The following is a 20,369-nucleotide window of genomic DNA, read 5'->3' on the forward strand; positions in this document are numbered from 1 at the left end:
AGGTGTCCCCACTTCGTTGCTACTCGTTTGGGGACCCCTTTCTCGCTGTTTGGCTGGACTTCGCGAATCCGCCAAAAACCAGTTCCCTCGCTCCCTGTCCCCACGATCCCCAAAGATCTCTTGAGGTATTTGTTTGGCACGACATTTGCTCCTTGGCTGGCCCTGACGCTGTGTTGTTCGGCTGTCTGAATGGCAGCCGCCTGCCCCCGACTCGACGGTGGCGATGCTGGTGATGACGATGTGGCGTCTTTGTCGTCCCATCCCGTCCAGAGTCCGCTTCATGTCGTCACGCAAACTTTAATTCGTTCATTAATTCAGCCGGCAAACGGTTAGCCGGCTCAGTGGGCGTGGAAGTAGCTGGAAGTGTTAATTAGTTGTTAGTGTCTCCTTCTGGCCCCAACAAGTAAATACGTATACGTACGTACCGATACTTAATGAGCGACTTGGGAACTCCAATGTCAATCGTGAGTGCTTCTGCTTAGTGCAGTTGCTTATTAATCTCTTCAGATAAGAGAAACATATTTCTTTTGGAGTAGCAAATGGATTTGGAATTAGAAGATTTGTCAACTGGAAACGGAAAGTTATTGCCATTCTGTAACATTTTTTTTCATATATATCTAGATTCTAGAACAATATAGAACCGATAGGCCTCTTGTCAGGTGATTTCCATGATTATGTAAATTGCTTGTGTCGAATTTCCATTCCCACCCTTGTGAAATTCCTTTGTCTCTGGCAGCGAGGACATGCCACAAATTAGCGAGTGGCCCAGAACCTTTTGCAAATAAATTCCAACAAGCAATTTTGACCAAGTCCCCCGGTCCGGCTGCAAAATAAGGCGCACTCAGAGATGGGCAGGTGATGTGAGGTGAGGTCCAATCTTGGGATACAGCCCGAAGGTGCAATCTCCCCTCGAACGGCTGCTCCTCCGTTGCCGCAATGTTGCACTGGGCAGTTGTGGGTGTGCAGCTGTGCGCTGTCAACTCTTCGCTGATCCATACAGCCCATGCGGAAATAGTAGTGGCCAAGGGTGTGCAATTGCTTTAGCCGATGGAATGGACATAGCTCTCTGGCCACGGCAATTGCGATTGCATTTTCTTTATCGCATCCTGCACAAATTACAAAAATATTTCACGTTCCGCAGGCTGTGGCCGGACGGGGCCAGTTTGCATGGGATGTGAGGCTGTGAGGTGCTTTGGCGGGTCACTTGCCCATCGAACGTGTCCACATTTGTTTGGCCACGAGGCCCCATTGAAGATCTCCCCAGCTCCTAGACTCCATATTCGCTCTTTGACTTGCCGCGTGGGAGAGCCGAGTCGGACATGCAGATAAATGTTTGGGATCCAATGGTTAGGAACTCCAACAACAGGTTATTTTGCCTTTTTCAGGAAGTCTACAATAATTCTTGTTGTTTATTTTTTTCTTCATAATGCAATTCCATGTACCATATCTATGGTTCTCACTTAGAAGTTCTGACTTTGCTATCGTCCATAAATCTGTTCATTTTAGCCAACTTATTGATTCTGTAAAACTGGAGTAGGCTGAGCCTTGTAAACAACAAGGCAGTTAGCCAACGTAATTGCCGGCAAACAGGTTCAAGAAAATTGGGTCGGACTTAGTTAACCTACGGAGATACTGGGGATGCGGGGTGGGTCTTAAGGCAGTTTGCTGGCTTGTTCATGCTAATGAACATATGCTCAGGTGATCGCCGATAATGTCCCAATTATCTCGAGAGAAAACAATATGTTTTGCACTTGAACTTACCCCTAAGACCTATAAGTTGTGATCCCATATCTCTCTAAAAACTTTCATTAAATCATAAAAAGAAAATCATTTGCGAAAATTCTGTGTTTATCCATGGCATTAGAACCGCTAAGATCGAAGTTCACAGAGCAGCCAGAGGTCAGCTTTCAGACTTCTGCAGGCAATCGATCTCCGGCTCCCTCAGCACGCTGGCTGACTGACTGATGATGGCTTATGCAATGTCGATTTCGCAATTCATAAATATTAAATATTATCATCCAAGACGAAGAACTATCGGCAGGTATGAACAAAAAAAAGAAGTTGTGCAACCCAGACACGGCAGTCGTCTAATTGTTTGCTGCCTTTTATTGGACAGTCATCCAATGCCAATGCCAAACGTGCAGCGCCGCAATGGCGAGGACTAGTTTTTGTGGGCCGTTCGAGATCATGATATGATCTTGGCCAGGCCTTAGCGGGCTGCACGTGCTGGCATCCGCATCCACATTCAGGCTGGACTCTGGAGTACCCATGATATTGCGTAACCTGCACGCGACAAGAAATTTAACGCAATTGGGATACAACTATGGACGATTGTGTTTAAAATAATAGGAGTATCAAGGTATCAGTTTTAAAAGATTTAATAAAAAGATATCCAAAAAATGAGGAGCATAAAATACTTTAAATATTTATAAATCACTTTTAATCTACAGGATCTGTAACGAATATATATTATATCCATAAGGTTGTTCTATTTCAATGGCCACTTATGTTACTTAGCTTAGATGTGGATCGATTATGGATCGATCCAGAGCCAGAGCAAAGCACCTCGTTTGGGGGCCTCCGCAATTAAGATTCGATTAAAAGTTTTCACACGCCTTTCTTGAGGTGATGGCGGTGCGGTGGGCTGGGCAGGAGGGTCGGCGGTGGCAGGTGCGCGAATGGGATAACGACGATCGGGACTCCCACATAAATTAGCACGGTACGTGGTGTCGAGTGTGCTGCCGTTTTCCGTTTCCTCTACCGCTTCCGCTTCTCGTTTTCTTGGTTTTCTTGGCTTCATGGTCTTCGGTATCAGTATCAGTACAATGGAACTACTTTCCATTTTCCATTGGAGATTCTACTGGTGGGCTGCCTTCCCTGGGTCACTCGGTTCGTATTTTCGTGACTGTTACCGCTTCTTTCGGTGGCTGCTGGATGGTGTCTTCTGTCTTCCGTCTGCTGGCTGGTTCTTTGTTTATGGCTGTGAAATTCGCAAATTGAATCTTGCACAGGTTGAAGACTGGCCCGCTCCCTGGCGGATCTCTGCCGGCTTGAGCTATGCACACGTAATTATCCTTAAAGCCAGAAACGTGACGATATTTGCAATTTTCATGCACTTAAGTTCCGTTGAAAATGTTTCGGCAGGAATGCGAATATTAATGCCGAATGCGAACTCAAAGAGGAATCGAATTTCGCATACGTTGTTGCCAATTGGCTGGATGGTCTTCAGTTTTGGATATTGGGTATTTCCAGCTGCCAGATGGGAAAAGATTTAATTATGGCCCTGGACGGTAATTGTTTAAAGTTTAAACCTAATTAGGATATTTTTACTTAAGTCCCCCAATTAAGGTTAGCCACGCTTAGTAGCCAAAAGACTAGTACCCCTTAGCTTGGAAAGAAGACATCCAAAGACCTGAGATTATGAAGTAATGCCATTGATAATTATATAGGAAACCACACAAACTTATAGAGATATTGATCAGGCTTCTTAGAAAATTATTATTAATGCCTTAAATCCTCTATTCTCTATCCGTTTTCCGCCCAGAATGAGCTAGTACGAGGACGTGGACAATTGGGGGAAAACAACGGGTACAACACATAGCCAGAACAAATGCGATTACCAAATCAACAAGGGCAGACACAACAGGCCGCGAAAGCAGCGAAAAATTCATTGAGTTTCGACTGCCTTCGTCTGTCGACTCGATTCGCAAAAATATTTCTCAATGTCTAACCCGAGGCCATGGCCAAGGAGTTGCCTTTTGGAGGTAGACCCAGCCGTCCGACAGGCCACCAGTCCAGCAGTCGAACAGTCCAGACCCAGGCAACCACCACCTATTAATCAAAATCTCTTGATCTTCACAAATCCCTGCACTGAGAAAAAACCGCAGGGTCGGTCGGGGTAACAGTCTCGGAGTGTGGCCAAGTTCGAGTACATCAGCCCACCACGTTGATGGAAGGCCAAGACACTGGACTCCGACTTTGGCTTTCAATGCACTGAAAAAAAGTATATCAGTTATCACATTTTAAATATCAGAACCTCCCAAACATCTCAAATAGTTTCCATAAGCTTTTGGAGGTTTCAAAAATATTTATGAGGCTTAACTAATTGAAAGAAAAAATAGTTTTTTTTAAGGAAATTTGTTTTTTTTTAAGTGAACTATCTACAGAAGGAAAGCGGGGGTGGACGAAGGGACATGGGGATGGAAACACGCGGTAAATCACAAAAGCGAGCCACGAATCCACGATACGATGCCTGGCCAGCAGAAGGAGTCGGAGCTGGTGCCCTTGGCTCTTTATTAAATTAAGTTAAATCATGTAATTTCCATGTAGCGAGTCAAAAGTGCAATTCCTATCCGCCGAGCATGGGGGAGGAGTTCTAGGCCCAGGAGAAGGGCTTCATCCTAGACCTGTAATCATCCGTGGCCTGGGAAATTGCTCAGTCGATGCCTTCAAATTGATTGTAAATGTTTGCCCAGGCGTTCAGAAACACAGGCCTTTTGGTGGATAACTTCATGAGCTAAATAGTCCTGCCTAAGGACCAAGGACTGGAGAAATATTCAAAATCTGTAAGCCAATGCTTCAGTGATAGTATCTTCAAGTAACTTTTGCAGCTTCCGCTTAGAAGGTATGCAAATATTAGATACGAATGTATCTCCCTCGAAATTTCTGCTTACTAATTAATTCATATCTCAGTCGGACGAATGCTGATTTGTTGAAGTTGCTGCAAATGCAAATTACCATCGGCCCCCCACATGAGAAAGCAAATCCCTTGCCCCAAACAGCCAAGAAGGGGCCAGCCAAGATTTCCATGGAGCTGTGGAGCGGAGCGACCCACAGCGGCGTTTGTCTTCCACTTTGCAGATTGGAGTGGAAATTGTATATCGTACTCGTAGTTAGAATAAATAACTTTCCGTCGCAGACCCGACCAGCAGTCAGTCGCAGCTATCGCCCAGGTAGCTAAGGTAGCCAGGTGAACGGGTCTGCAGTTCCTCCATCTGCATTGCTCCCCCTGGCCGGCCCTGTCCCCTCGCCTGCTGGTCGCTGGCTGCATATTTATGAGATTTATTTTATTTTATGCGATGTCGCTACCTGATACTGATAGCCTGGTCGACTGCCTGGGCACACATTTATTAGATGACATATTTTATTCATTCTAGAAGGCCCCAGCCATGCGATTAGCCATGTTTAGATAGCCAAATTGTTCAGGACGAGATGGCTGCCGTTTCGTTTCCGTTTGGCTAAGCCGATTTATGACCAAAACATTTCCGCGGCAGTGTAATCTGTCAGCTGGGAGATCGTCGAGGAAGCCAATCAGTAGCCAATAAATTGACAAAAATCAAAGTACTAGATTGCTGGTCCGATGGGAAAAGTATCCACCTTTCATCGCCCCTCTTCTGGTTTAACTTGTTGCGGAAAGGGGGCATCTTCTTACAAGTTGCGTAATCGCCATAATAAACCAGAAGTGGCTCGGATATCTGTGATCTGGGCCTGACTTGGTTCGGTGGTACCTTCAACTTCAACTCAAACGCCGCCGCCCGCTGTGTTGACACTGAAAAATGCCGACGCCAGTGGCTCTGAATCTACAGCTCGGACTTCGTCTTGGACTTGGGCCCCATCCTCCGCACACGTCCAACACTTTATGACAATCATTTGAGTTAATTGCCAACAGCAAAAGTTCCTGGCCGACGTGGGACCACACGGCGCACTATCCGCGTGTGGCATAAATATCGCGTCTCATTTGGATGGGCCAGTCATCTGTTTTGGGGCCTGCTTGCAACATGTTGCATCAAACCAGAAGCATCAGCTCCAGCCCCAGTCTGGCAGTGCCAGATCCCTGAACACTGAACACTGAGCTGGGCAGTAAAAGGCATTAGCGTCCGTGTCTGTCACCTTCGTCATGGTCACGCTAATCGCGGTAATCGGCTGCGCCAATAAACCGACAGGTTTATGGACCTGCAGACGCGGAAGCCATCTCATCCCTCGACTTTCCTCCCGCCCCTGCCATCAGCCACATTGGCCACCAAACACCAAATGCAAGTGCACTTGATTTAAAAGCAATTAAAATACGAATCGATGTCTCGTTTGATTTCGCCAGCCGCTCAGCTCGTCTTAGCACATGTCACACTTGCATCGAACTTTCCAAGCTTAAATAGGTAACTGGATTTCTATTTTCTGGGTCATGATAGTATTAAAACCAAGTGAATATCCATCAAAAGGAGGGATATCCTAAGTTATCTTTACCATTCTCATGTAAGTGTCTTTTTGTAGCGTTGGCCTGGTTAAGAGGCCAAGCAGGATGATACTGCTATGTTGCTGCCGGATCAGACGTATGCTGACTACGACGTGGGCCGCCACCAGCACCAGTTGACTCTCCGCAAGAGCCGGAGTCGGAGCCTGAAGAGCAATCTGCAGCAGCGCTCCAAGAGCTCCGATGCCAGCAGCAGCAGCTATGAGCGAACGGCGGACTTCTTTGAGAATATTCCGGATTTCCTCGGGGATTCGATTCCAGCCTTCCTTTACAGTCCCCAGGAGCAGCAGGATGCTCAACCCAGAAGAAAAGGACTACCGAGAGGCAGAAACGAATCTGCAGAAGTGGAGGAGGAAGAGAAGGACTGCGAACAAAGCGGAAGCAGCAGTGAAAGCGAAAATTGCGAGGACGATGATGTCCTGCGACTTTGCGAGGACTTCCTATGCCGTCATCGGATGCGGCCGGATTTCTTTTGCCAATACCACAAAGCCGTCAGGTGAGATGCTCATTATTTTTCCACTCAAATATATATATATTTTTTTATAATTAATCTTTAAATTTTAATCTGTAATCAACCAGTTCGACCACGCCGTCACCCAAACAAAGGAAAGCATCGCCAATCATTGTGCAGCCCACGCCGTCTCCGGTTGTGGCAGGAACAGATGCGGGACACCAAAAGGACTCAAAGCCCAGCAAAATCAGTGCTGTGGTAGAACGGTTTACCAAATTCTCGGCCATTTACACCTTACCAGTCGCCAAGCGGAAAAAGACTTGTAACAAAACCACGGGAAACATAACAGGTGAGTTGCAGAGTAGCACTCCTATAAATTTTTATAAAATTAAATAAATTTGTAAATATTACGAGATATTAATTCACTATAATCATGTTTTGGGGTGATACATATACCTTGATTCTAAAAGCATAGGTCAAATCTGCGTTTTTTTGCACATTATATTATATTTGATTAAACATTCAAAAAATTATAATATTCCATAAAATAGTTTTTAAAAATGTTGGTGCAATTTGTAAATTTTACATCATTCTATTTGGTATCTACATACATGAAAACGACTACCAGGTGGCGCTTTATACACTGCTTACTAGAAGCAGTATTCAAGCAGTGTAGCGCTAAATTTAAAATTGTGGGCGAAAAACTTACAGGCGTAGTTGCTAAGCTATAATTAAAAAAAATAATTATCTAGTAAATTTCAATACATAAATTTTATATTTAAAAAATGTTGCTATTGAGTTTTACAATAAAATTATTTGAAAATAGATTGCCGCTAATGAAACCATTTTCATTAAATTGGTATAACCATCAAAACAATCATTCAATTTAATTAATTTGTATGCGATTTGTAATTAACTAAGAAAGGCTATTATGTGCTATTTGCCTGCGACAAGGAAAAATCGTGTATGCACTTTAGTATGCCCATTTGCATCCGCACTGCAGCACCCGCCGCACCCGACGGTGAGTTTGCAAAATGCAACGATCTAGCGGAGCTGTGGGAATTGTGAAACGCAGCCCAAACAATAAACAATAAACACTAATTAACACGCGACGAAGACTCCAACGCAGCCATACAGCCATGCAGGCAGTCGGCAGTCGGTGAGGAGGGAAGGCGACAGGCGCATAGTTCAAACACTTGACCTCATATTTGAACAACTGGCGATCGGCGGCGATCTGCTGGGTAGGCGACGTAGATGCAGAAGGTAGAGCCTTTTACCTGTTAGAAAACTTACCTGCGAGAGACGCAGAGCGGAAGAGACCAGCACCAACTACCAAGTACCAGGTGAGAGAGAGCGAGAGCAAGAGCGGCTCGGCGACCGGACCAGGTGAGCTCCAAGAGATCACCGTTCCCGTAGAAGCGTTCAGTCTGTGACTGGAGTTTTAAACGTTCGCTTCGGATGCTCGTGAAGTTGATTCACTTTCAAGCGGAGGTGATTGAAGTGAAATGATCGCCGGGTCGCGCAGAAAACCTAATTAAAGTTTATAATTAATCGGCGGAGAGGTCACGGGGTAGACCGGAGTGGAAAGTGCCAGCAGCGGCAAATCAATCTGAATCTGAATCTGTGTATCTGAAAAACTGCTCCAGCGCGGCGGACGCGTGTGCATCTGTGTTGGTGTGTGTGTTGTACCTTCGGTATCTAAGCAATATCTACACTGGGTACGGGTGCGGGTACGAGGTCTCTGTCTGCCTGTTGGACCTGGAGCTGGAGTTAAAGTTGGAAACTCGTTTTTCAAAAACGAACAAAACGACGAAAACGACGAAAAAGTCTGCACAAAACGAGAAAATAAGCGCGCCCGCGAAGAAAAAAAAACCCCAAGAGGAGACGGGGAAAAAAACACAACAATAATAAGAAAAGCAAAAGCAGATCCAGAACCATCGAGTGTGCTGCAAAAGTATCTTACGGATACCGATACAAGGAGGCGAAGAGGCCGGCCAGGCTCGCTGTGATTTGGTTTCGGCTGCTGCTTCTCTGCTGCTGCTCGCCCTTTTGCATTCTTTTTGCTTGTTTACTTATTTTTCGTGTGTTTTGCGGTTGCTTCACTTGTTGCAGCTGCAGAGTCTCCCCTACACAGACACACATAACTACATACATATATATTTTTATACATATCCTCTTTTTATTATATATTTGGAACTGGGATTCGGATTCGGATTCGGACTCGGGTTCGGGCTCGGGCTCGGTTTTTATGCCATAGATACAGATACGGGTGCCTGGCAGAGCCTGTGCGGAAAACCAAAAACCTGTTCCTCCGGCCGTGTCGCGTGTGTTTGTGTGTGTAATCAGTGTCTGTGAGAGCCTGTATACGGAATTATTCAAATAAGAAAATCGTCGTCTTCGTCGTCGTGGGCCACACAAATGTACAACAACGATGGCCACATTGGGCCTCTCAAAAGTCTTCATATTGGATAAATATTTTACCGAATTGCAAAAATTTTGGGAAACGGAAAAGAAGCTGCAGGGTAAGTTCTTAACGCCATGGTATGTAGTCTTGGAGTGTGTCAGGAATTTCGAGTTTGTTTCCTAAGTCTTTTGTTCCTAGGAGTAAGTGGAGATTTTCTAACTTAACTTATATGAATTATTTCGTTTAAAAAAATAAATTAGTATGATCAAATATCAAAAAATGAATAAATAAACATTTGAAATTTGCAAGAAACAGAGTTTATTTTTTTTAGAAATATGGAACATGGTTTGATAGATTCTTTCTCTACAAAAGTCTAAGCTGCCAGTTGATTGGTTCTCAACTTACTTGTCACTGCCATCTTGGGCTTCTTGTTTCAAAGTTTCAATCAACCTCCTATATAAGCATTCTGCGCCGATTGAATTCATATTCATAATCATCCGCAATAACTACAACCGAATCCGCTTATATGGATACCTGGCTTTTGCTGCTCGGCTGTATGGGTGTTACTTGCCTCTCTCGAGTTGCAACAGTTGTGCGAGGCGACCTGACTTCCCCCTTCCAAACTTAGCCGCACTCCCCGGCCTCTTGCCAGAGTACTTGGTGCGCACGGCGACCAGTTTTGGGCCAACTTTGTTATTCAGCTTCCAAGAAATTTTCTTGCTTGCTGCTCGTTTTGACTCACAAACCTTTTCTACTTGCCAAAAACAAGACAAACTTCAAATTCGAATCCACAGAAGAAAGCCAGTTGAGTTGGCTTCTAATTACTCTTAAACAAATCCACTTTATTTTCATGCTGCGGTGCCTCATTTTCACCAATCAATGGCTTAATTGCCATTACTTATTTTTTTTTTTAATTTAATAACCTTAAGCCCTACTGAAAATGTTATCTTCTGTCACTAATTTCGAAAAAGCCTTAATCATCGTAAAAACGTCTACAAATATTTGAAAAAGTTTGCCTGCCTAAGATGGATGTTGGATGTCTTTTCTGTAGCTTTTTCTCTGGCTTTGTCTTACATTTCTTGAGTGCAGCTTTGGGCAACAAGAAACAAAAAAAAAAAATAATAATAAAACAAAACTAAAACTGGTTTCCTCCGGCAGCCATCAATGATATTGTTTTTTGTCGAATACGTTTCTGTTGTAAGCTTGGCTCTGTCTGCCTGCCTCTTTTTTATTGCAGAGTCTGTTTTTTAGAAGGGCCCTCGCTCATCTCATCTGCCGAGTACTCATTTTCTTCTCATTTTTCTATAGCTTTTCATTAGCCAATTAGTTTGATTTGTTGAATGGGTCGTGAAAATTAGTGGGAACAGGTCTTTGGAGCTTATATATAAACTTGTTAGCTCGGCTGGGTTTTATGGGTGTTGGGGCTGTAACAATGACCTCTCGGCCCTGTTTTGAAAGTATCTATAAATCAGTAGGCATTAGCAGCTGATTGTCGAGTCGTCTCATTGATCTTTTATTCTATGTATTTGTTTCTGAAGTCTCTTTTTCACCTGCCGGCTATTTGTGTTTCATCTTTGCGCGTCCAGTGTCTCTATTTTTCTGCGACTCTGGCGAAATTGGTTCATTAACATTTTATGTAAATGTTCTCCATCTATATCTATTAAGATGACTTTTGCTATTCTATCGGCACAAGCCTATAATATGGATCCGCGTGCAAGAGTTTCTGTCTTTTAAAGCAGAATTAATCGGTGTGAATTTTATATTCGTTGTATTGAGTTGTTAATTAGAACTAAACAAATTCCTTATCGCTAAATTACAAAGTGCTACGTTTTATTATAGTATTCTTTCCTACAAATATTGATTATATATATGTACATACATGTCAGTCTAGAAAAAGAATGTCTTTATATATGGATGATTGAGGTAGGAAGTTTAGAAATTCTGAATTAGTACTTTTGGTCAGCCGTCGACAACTTCCTCGATAGTATAGTGGTTAGTATCCCCGCCTGTCACGCGGGAGACCGGGGTTCAATTCCCCGTCGGGGAGATGTTAGAAACTTTTTTTTTAAATTGTTTTATTTATTTAAATAATTTTTACAAAGTAAGGAAATATATAATGCAGATATCCTTAACTTATCTTTTTTTTTACCAAAAAAAGGTAAGATAAAAATAAATTTTCCTCGGGAAGATAGTTTAATACAAATGGTTTTATATAATGGATGGTTTGTAATTTTAGTTTTTAATAAAAATAATAATGTGTGTCATATTTAAGCAAGAATTGATAATTTTATTAAACCATAAAAGTAAAAAAATGTAAATAAACATCTCCCCGACGGGGAATTGAACCCCGGTCTCCCGCGTGACAGGCGGGGATACTAACCACTATACTATCGAGGATGTTGTCAGCGGGCAGTCAAAATTCCATTGTAGGCTAACGTTAGAACTTTGTTTGATGAGTTGACATACATAAATAAAACAATTTTTAAAACTTTGTAGAACAGTCCGTAGCAAACTTAAGTTATAGAGGTACATACAGAACACGGGTTTTAAGGTTTATCAAAAATGATATGGAAAATTAGAAGAACTCGAACCTCAAATTCCAACTCAAATTACAACTCCAACTCTGAAAACCAGGGTACAAAAAAATGCTTAAAATTTATAAAACATAAAAAAGGTTAAAAGTAAAGGTTATTTATCGTCAAATAAATAAATAAGAAGCTCGTGAAGAAGATAACAAGCCTGTAATTAAAAAGCTTAGGCTTATTGATAAAACTCATATTTTAAATAAAAAACATTAAGGAATAAGATACAATTTTAGAAAGAAAGTCTGGCAATGCTCGAGACAAAAGCCAAGGATCTGCGACAAAGAGACGTCCCACTTGGACTTTTAAGAGGATAACACCAACAGACTAACGTTAAAAAAAAATTAAAAAGAATTAAATAATGAAACGCAGATGTTTAATAAAAAAAACACTTTATGAACGCACTTATAAAAATCTCAGAAAGGAACTGTCGCAGTTATGGAGACCAAAGCTAATGACGACAATTGATTTGTGATCATGTTAAAAATAATTAAAATAAAAGGTACAAGATTTTTCAGACAGTTTTTCAGGCTTCAGCCAAAACCAAAAAAAAACATATTTGGTTATGAGATTTCCATCTTGCTTTTTTGGTACATAAAAAATAAAAATAAGAAAATAAAAATCAATATCAAAAAGTAAAATAAAATAACTTCTGGTATCGCAGGTGTTTGCTGGACAAGGGTCTGAATGCCAGACCGAATGCCATGAAAATGGGTTCTTTATCAGATTTTTCAGGCTTTAGCCAAAAACAAAAAAAACGTATTTGACAATGAGATTTCCATCTTGCTTTTTTGGTACATAAAAAATAAAAATAAGAAAAAAAAAATCAATATCAAAAAATAAAATAAAATAACTTCGGGTATCGCAGGTGTTTGCTGGACAAGGATCTGAGACCGAATGCCATGAAGTTGGGCTATTCATTAGATTTTTCAGGCTTCAGCCAAAAACAAAAAAAAACGTATTTGACAATGAGATTTCCATCTTGCTTTTTTGGTACATACAAAATAAAAATAAGAAAATAAAAATCCCAAAAGAATCCATCAATCCCCGAGCTTAGACCTTTGTTCGGTAAAAATGCTCTTCAGAATTTTTTAAATACTTAAGCAAAAACAAAGTAGAAAAACAAAAAAAAAAAAAACAAAACAGCCCAAAAGCTTACATATGTTTTCGAAAGCTTGATTTCCAACAAAGAATTATTGAAAAATAACTTCTGGCAGGTGTTTGCTGGACTAGGGTCCGAGACCGAATGCTATGAAGTTGGGTTCTTTTTCAGATTTTTCAGGCTTCAGCCAAAAACAAAAAAAACGTATTTGACAATGACATTTCCATCTTGTTTTTTTGGTACATAAAAAATAAAAATAAGAAAATAAAAATCAATATTAAAAAATAAAATAACTTCTGGTATCGCAGGTGTTTGCTGGACAACGGTCTGAGACCGAATGCCATTAAATGTTACCACATAAACTTCACTTATATGTAGATAATTTTACATATTAATATGGTAGAAGTTTATCTGACAATGAGACTTCCATCTTGCTTTTTTTGTACATAAAAAAAATAAAAATAAGAAAATAAAAATCAATATCAAAAAGTAAAATAAAATAACTTCTGGTATCGCAGGTGTTTGCTGGACAAGGGTCTGAATGCCAGACCGAATGCCATGAAAATGGGTTCTTTATCAGATTTTTCAGGCTTTAGCCAAAAACAAAAAAAACGTATTTGACAATGAGATTTCCATCTTGCTTTTTTGGTACATAAAAAATAAAAATAAGAAAAAAAAAATCAATATCAAAAAATAAAATAAAATAACTTCGGGTATCGCAGGTGTTTGCTGGACAAGGATCTGAGACCGAATGCCATGAAGTTGGGCTATTCATTAGATTTTTCAGGCTTCAGCCAAAAACAAAAAAAAACGTATTTGACAATGAGATTTCCATCTTGCTTTTTTGGTACATAAAAAATAAAAATAAGAAAAAAAAAATCAATATCAAAAAATAAAATAAAATAACTTCGGGTATCGCAGGTGTTTGCTGGACAAGGATCTGAGACCGAATGCCATGAAGTTGGGCTATTCATTAGATTTTTCAGGCTTCAGCCAAAAACAAAAAAAAACGTATTTGACAATGAGATTTCCATCTTGCTTTTTTGGTACATAAAAAATAAAAATAAGAAAAAAAAAATCAATATCAAAAAATAAAATAAAATAACTTCGGGTATCGCAGGTGTTTGCTGGACAAGGATCTGAGACCGAATGCCATGAAGTTGGGCTATTCATTAGATTTTTCAGGCTTCAGCCAAAAACAAAAAAAAACGTATTTGACAATGAGATTTCCATCTTGCTTTTTTGGTACATAAAAAATAAAAATAAGAAAATAAAAATCTCAAAAGAATCCATCAATCCCCGAGCTTAGACCTTTGTTCGGTAAAAATGCTCTTCAGAATTTTTTAAATACTTAAGCAAAAACAAAGTAGAAAAACAAAAAAAAAAACAAAACAGCCCAAAAGCTTACATATGTTTTCGAAAGCTTGATTTCCAACAAAGAATTATTGAAAAATAATTTCTGGTATCGCAGGTGTTTGCTGGACTAGGGTCCGAGACCGAATGCTATGAAGTTGGGTTCTTTTTCAGATTTTTCAGGCTTCAGCCAAAAACAAAAAAAAACGTATTTGACAATGAGATTTCCATCTTGTTTTTTTGGTACATAAAAAATAAAAATAAGAAAATAAAAATCAATATCAAAAAATAAAATAAAATAAGTTCTGGTATAGCAGATGTTTGTTGGACAACGGTTTGAGGCCGAATGCCATGAAAATGGGTTCTTCTTCAGGCTTCAGCCAAAAACAAAAAAAAACATATCTGACAATGAGATTTCCATGTTGCTTTTTTCGTACATATAAAAATAAACAAAAGAAAATAAAAATATCAAAAAATATCAAAAAATAAAATAAAATAACTTCTGGTATAGCAGGTGTTTGCTGGACAACGGTCTGAGACCGAATGCCATTTAATGCCATGATGGGTTCTTCTTAAATAGGATTTTTTTCCATGATTTGGCAACGCCTACCTACTAAACAAATTGTAAACAATTTTGTTTTTGTTTAAAAAATTTTTAAACTGAGCAGTCCATGACTTATTTGTTAACAGGTTTTAATGGCGCTTGTGTTAAATGATTAAAATGTTAAATGATATGAAAATTAACTAAATATAATTTTTTGTATTATTTAATTTCCTTACTGATTCCTTTTCTGCTCCAAGTAATTCATTGGATATATTTTGTCAAGACTGAGCTCCCAAGGCCAGTTGTAACCAAACTTAACCAAGTTAAAGCTTATATTCAACCAAACTACTTTAATTTTCAGATGCATCTTCGTCCAATGAGGCAGTGCACCTGCAACAGCGCCTCAAGAGCCTTAGCACCGAGCTGGTGACCCTGCGGAATCGCCTTCACGTTGGCCAAGGGCAGGGGCAGGCGAACAACTTCGAGTTAAATGCCTCCAGCCCGAACCTAAACCTCAGCTCCGGTGGAGCTGGACTCTCCGCCAGTGCCCTGCAACAGCATACCAATGGGCAGCAAGCAGCATCCAAGGTGAGCCCATTGAACTCTGAAGAGATTAAAAAACTTCTAAAAATATAAACAATAGTAAATCAATCAAATAATGAACATGATTTCACTTTCGATGTTCTTTGTTTCCAAACAAATCATTTGAAGCTGCTTTCTCTTTCGATAACATATCGAAATACAATGTTGAATTTCCATAATCTTTTTACAGAATCACAGCTTCAGCCAGACGTTGCCATCAAATGCGGGATCCGGAGGAGGAGGAGGACCAGTGGTGTCGGCCCGGAACACCTCAATTCCACATCCGCTTCCGCATCAGCTGGCCGATAAGTCGGGTCTGTCCCATCACCAGAATACGAACGGACATGGCCCGTCCACCGGCACGCTACCCCACATGAGCAGCTTGGGAAACATCCTGGGGCACGGCTCTCATCCCAATCCCCACTCCCAGTCCAACTCCAACACACTGCCCATGCGGTCTTCCAACTCTGGACACCTAGCGGCTTCATCCAACCCCATTAGCGGAGGAGGCCAACATCCGGTCAGCCATAATCAAAGCCAGCAAATGCCATTTATCCCGCAGCCGAAGCTTGCAAATCCCTGCCAGAGCGTGAAAACCTTGCCCTTTGGCTTTGGATTTGCCGGAGGTCAGCAGAAGCTGCATCAGCAGCAGGCCAGCCCTTCGCCCAAGGACATGCAGGACCTGATCCACCTGTCCGGCCCTCTCACCGAACATGCCGTAATGCGTACCCTGCAGGCCCGCTTCAACGAGCAGCGGTACTTTGTGAGTATCGGCGGGAACCGCCTTTTCGAATCACCTAACACACCGCAAATCACTAGGCAGCCAGAAACCGGTCCCAGAAGCGACACTCTGCCCGCTCCCCACGGTTCTCAAGCAATTACTCTGATAGTTTGTCATTAAAAGCCAACTCCGTTTGCACTCGGTCTTAGATTAACAGCTAATTTCGACAATTACTCGTCATAGCCCGTCTGGCGAGCGGCAAAGGAAGTTGATGTTTGTAGCCTAGTCGAAGGGGAATGAAGGGGATCCAGGGGTCTCGGGGCTACCGTAGCTGCGGATGAGGTGTGAGCTTGTAGCTCTTGGGGCTGGAGTCGAGTTTAACATATCTTCTAGCGGTGTTTGGTTACTCGGGAATTATTTTCAAGGTGATGGTTAAAGAAAAACTATACTTTAGCAACGGTACAATTTTCTGTTCGTATAATTTTCATATTAAACGCAAATTTGAAAATAGTGAGGTTCTTTCTAAATATTGGGTTTGATTTTTCCGATAATAAAATATTTTTGAAGAAGCTCTAGAGTAGTGTAGGTATGAATAATTCATAAATCCTTCTCTGTGTCTTGGATTAATGGGTGTCATCCATCAAGGCCTCGCCAAGCTCAAAACAGTTGACTCACAAAAACTCATTTATCTTTGCGCTCTTTCAGACAAATGTAGGTCCCATATTGCTCTCCATCAATCCCTACCTGGACGTGGGCAATCCTCTGACGCTCACCTCTACGCGTGCCCTGCCGCTGGCCCCTCAACTGCAAAAAATCGTCCAGGAGGCAGTGCGTCAGCAAAGCGAGACTGGCTACCCCCAGGCCATTATACTGTCGGGTACTTCGGGTGCTGGAAAGACGGCCAATGCAATGTTGATGCTCCGTCAGCTCTTTGCCATCGCAGGAGGAGGACCGGAGACGGATGCCTTCAAGCATCTGGCAGCTGCCTTTACTGTCCTTAGGTCCCTGGGATCGGCCAAAACCACCACGAACTCGGAATCGAGTCGAATCGGACAGTTCATAGAGGTGCAGGTTACCGATGGAGCTCTGTATAGGACCAAGATCCACTGCTACTTCCTGGACCAGACGCGCGTCATCCGACCACTGCCCAAGGAGAAGAACTACCACATCTTCTACCAAATGCTGGCGGGTCTGAACAGGGAGGAGCGGATGAAACTTCACCTGGAAGGCTACTCACCGGTCAACCTGCGCTACCTGCGCGGGGATGTTGGCCAGAACGAGCAGGATGATGCTGCGCGCTTTCAGGCTTGGAAGACTTGTCTCGGCATCCTGGGCATTCCGTTTCTGGACGTGGTCCGTGTGTTGGCTGCTGTGCTGTTATTGGGAAATGTTCATTTTATTGATGGAGGGGTAAGTGGATTGACTTTAATTCTGTTTTTAAATGTTTTATTTTTAAAAGGTGTTGGGTTGTGGACAAGCGCCACCTAGTGTTGGTGTTTTTCTCAGCTTGTAGTTTCATGTTTGGCAACTCAGTCGCTGATGCCGCAGTGGTGCTTTGGTTAGAGTGCTGGTCTCCGAACCGGTTAACCCCGGTTCGATTCTCGCTCGAGCAAGCACCTTGTTTTTAATGTTTCTTGCGCTGATGGGTATATTTAATATACACATGGGTAATTTACGTCTGAAATACACATGTTTGATAATTTAAATTTGCTGAGTAAGAAACTTTTTGTACCTCATGGTACTACTTATTTTGACTTAATAATTCACAAGGCCACATAACATTATTTAACTAATTGTTTAATATCACTCTTTTATTCGTAACAGGGTCTGGAAGTGGACGTGAAGGGCGAAACCGAACTCAACTCGGTGGCCAGTCTTCTGGGGGTCCCACCCGCTGCACTCTTCCGCGGACTGACCACCCGCACCCACAATGTGCGCGGCCAGCTGGTAAAGTCGGTGTGCGGAGATGGAGATGCCAACATGACCCGGGACTGCCTGGCAAAGGCGCTATACTGTCGCACGGTGGCCACCATTGTACGGAGGGCCAACAGCCTCAAGCGACTGGGATCCACGCTGGGCACCCTCAGCTCAGACTCCAATGAATCGGTGCACAACCAGGCGGATGCCGCCTCTCAGCACGCCTCCACCATTGGAGGTGGGAACGCAGGCTCCAAGTCGATGGCGGCTCTCAATAACGCTGTGCGTCATGCCACCGACGGCTTTATCGGCATTCTGGACATGTTTGGGTTCGAGGAGCCCTCGCCCCACGCTCAGCTGGAGCATCTGTGCATCAATCTTTGTGCCGAGACCATGCAGCACTTTTACAACACGCACATCTTTAAGTCCTCGGTGGAATCCTGTCGGGATGAGGGCATCGTGTGCGACACTGAGGTGGACTACGTGGACAATGTTCCCTGCATCGATCTTATATCTTCCCTGCGAACGGGACTGCTCAGCATGCTGGACGCGGAGTGCTCTGTCAGGGGCACGGCTGAGAGTTACGTGGCCAAGTTGAAGGTGCAGCACAGATGCTCCACGCGCCTGGAGACTAAGCCCACCGCTGAGCCCCACGATCCTCGTATGTTCCTTATCCGTCACTTTGCTGGGAGAGTGGAGTACGATACCACGGACTTCCTGGACACCAACAGGGACCGGGTTCCGGATGACCTGGTGGCAGTGTTCTACAAGCACAGCTGCAACTTCGGGTTCGCCACCCATCTGTTCGGGTCTGAGCTGAAGGCTCTATATGCCCAGCAGCAGGCTCCCAGGGGTCTCAGTTTTCGCATCTCCCCCACCTCCCACTCGGACCTTCTGAATGGCGATGAACCGGTGTCCACTCTGACCCAGGACTTCCACACACGGCTGGACAACCTCTTGAGGACGCTGGTTCATGCCAGGCCGCACTTTGTGCGCTGCATCCGTAGCAATGGATCCGAGACAGCTGGCAGCTTCGACCGGGCCACCGTGGTGCGCCAGATTCGTTCGCTACAGGTCCTGGAGACGGTTAATCTGATGGCTAGTGGGTTCCCACACCGCATGCGCTTTAAGCAGTTTAATGCCCGCTACCGGATGCTGGCTCCATTCCGCCTCCTGCGACGCAGCGAGGACAAGGCTCTTGAGGATTGCCAGCTGATTCTGCAGTATGCCATGGAGCGTCCTCCAGTTTTAGACGGATCGGTGACACTGGCCTGGGCTCCGGGCAAGAGGCATGTCTTCCTAAGCGAGGGCATCCGCCAGCATCTGGAGCATCTGCGCACGGAGATTCGTCACAAGAGTGCTACACTGATGCAGGCCACCTGGCGAGGCTGGTGGTGGCGCAAGAAGGTGGGCAACGGTGCCGCGAAGCACTCTCGAGTTGCCCACCATCCTCCAACGAATGCCAACGCTCCACTTCCAGTGGCCAAGACAGGAAATTCCGGAAACAAGGGAACATCATCAGCAGCAATGGCTGCCCTGGCAGCGGTAGCAGCTTCAGCTCCAAGTACAGGTAGAACATATTCCGTTGTAAAATATCACAGATCTTACATACATATTCTCTCTGAAGTGCCACGACTATCGGCCAAGTCCACAAGCCTTGGCATAGGAGGAACTGTGACCAGACCCAGACCCCAACCAATTGCAGGTACGCCACCCCCGGATCCCCAGGAAAAGTGCGATCAAAAAATTATTCAGCAAACTTGTAATCTATTTGGACTGGATTTGGTAAGTTTTTCTTAAATATGAGTATTGATAAAACAAATATTATTTATTATCCTTAATACTTAACAGGAACGACCACCTCCGGTGCCTCCATCACGATCCTATACTATAAATGGAAATTCAAAACTAGGCTATCCCCAGAGCCGTGTGATGAAGATGAACTTTCCCGAGGAGAGTCAGACGGAGACTCAGCATCTGAAGAAAGGGGAAACAGTGACCGTGGTGGGTGCTTCCACAGGCCGTGGTCATTTGATGGTCGAGCACAAAGGCCAAAGCTACCATGTCCCATTCCAATACATGGAGCTAATAAGTTCCAATTCGAATGGTAATGCCAATGCTGGTGGAGGCGTCACCGCAACCCTGGGAGCCATTCCAGCTGGCCAAGGAACTGGTGTAAAAATTTAAGAAATATTAAAGTGCTTGAAGACTGTACATACATAATTTGTTAAGAAAAAAAATATTTATAAGAATTTAAAAAAAAGTATGAAAGGAGAAGGTGCTTTCTATAGCCCCAGACTTACATAGTATTATTAAAGTGTTTTTTTCAATAAACGAAACCCCATAGGTTGTAGCCGAAAATGCATACCCACAAGTGCCAATCGAATAAGTTCTTCCATTTAATTCATAAGTATTTTACATGTTACTGAGATTAAATTTTAAAAAGTTGTAGATTTAAAGTTTTTA

The 20,369-nt window shown here is 43.0% G+C and overlaps 1 protein-coding gene and 2 non-coding genes across 4 annotated transcripts; 2 read left to right on the forward strand and 1 right to left on the reverse strand.

The window, feature by feature from the left end:
* The first annotated feature begins 6,291 nt into the window (after positions 1 to 6,291).
* Positions 6,292 to 20,268, forward strand: dachs (unconventional myosin-IXb-like dachs). Of its 2 annotated transcripts, XM_043213862.2 has the most exons (8): positions 6,292 to 6,743; positions 6,827 to 7,047; positions 15,045 to 15,271; positions 15,456 to 16,028; positions 16,692 to 17,396; positions 17,811 to 19,473; positions 19,531 to 19,688; positions 19,755 to 20,268. In XM_043213862.2, the coding sequence occupies exons 1-8, from the start codon at positions 6,307 to 6,309 to the stop codon at positions 20,088 to 20,090; spliced, it is 4,320 nt and encodes a 1,439-aa protein (XP_043069797.1). In that variant the 5' UTR covers positions 6,292 to 6,306; the 3' UTR covers positions 20,091 to 20,268. The 2 variants fall into 2 exon arrangements, with proteins under 2 accessions (XP_043069797.1, XP_043069798.1); XM_043213863.1 differs by lacking the exons at positions 6,292 to 6,743; positions 6,827 to 7,047 and adding an exon at positions 8,135 to 9,220.
* Positions 11,078 to 11,149, forward strand: TRNAD-GUC (transfer RNA aspartic acid (anticodon GUC)). Its single transcript has one exon. It is a non-coding gene; the product is annotated as a tRNA-Asp (tRNA).
* On the reverse strand, positions 11,428 to 11,499 carry TRNAD-GUC (transfer RNA aspartic acid (anticodon GUC)). The gene has a single exon. It is a non-coding gene; the product is annotated as a tRNA-Asp (tRNA).
* Positions 20,269 to 20,369: the final 101 nt, after the last annotated feature.

The sequence above is a fragment of the Drosophila bipectinata genome, chromosome 2L (assembly GCF_030179905.1).
Source record: "Drosophila bipectinata strain 14024-0381.07 chromosome 2L, DbipHiC1v2, whole genome shotgun sequence".
Lineage (NCBI taxonomy): Eukaryota > Metazoa > Arthropoda > Insecta > Diptera > Drosophilidae > Drosophila > Drosophila bipectinata.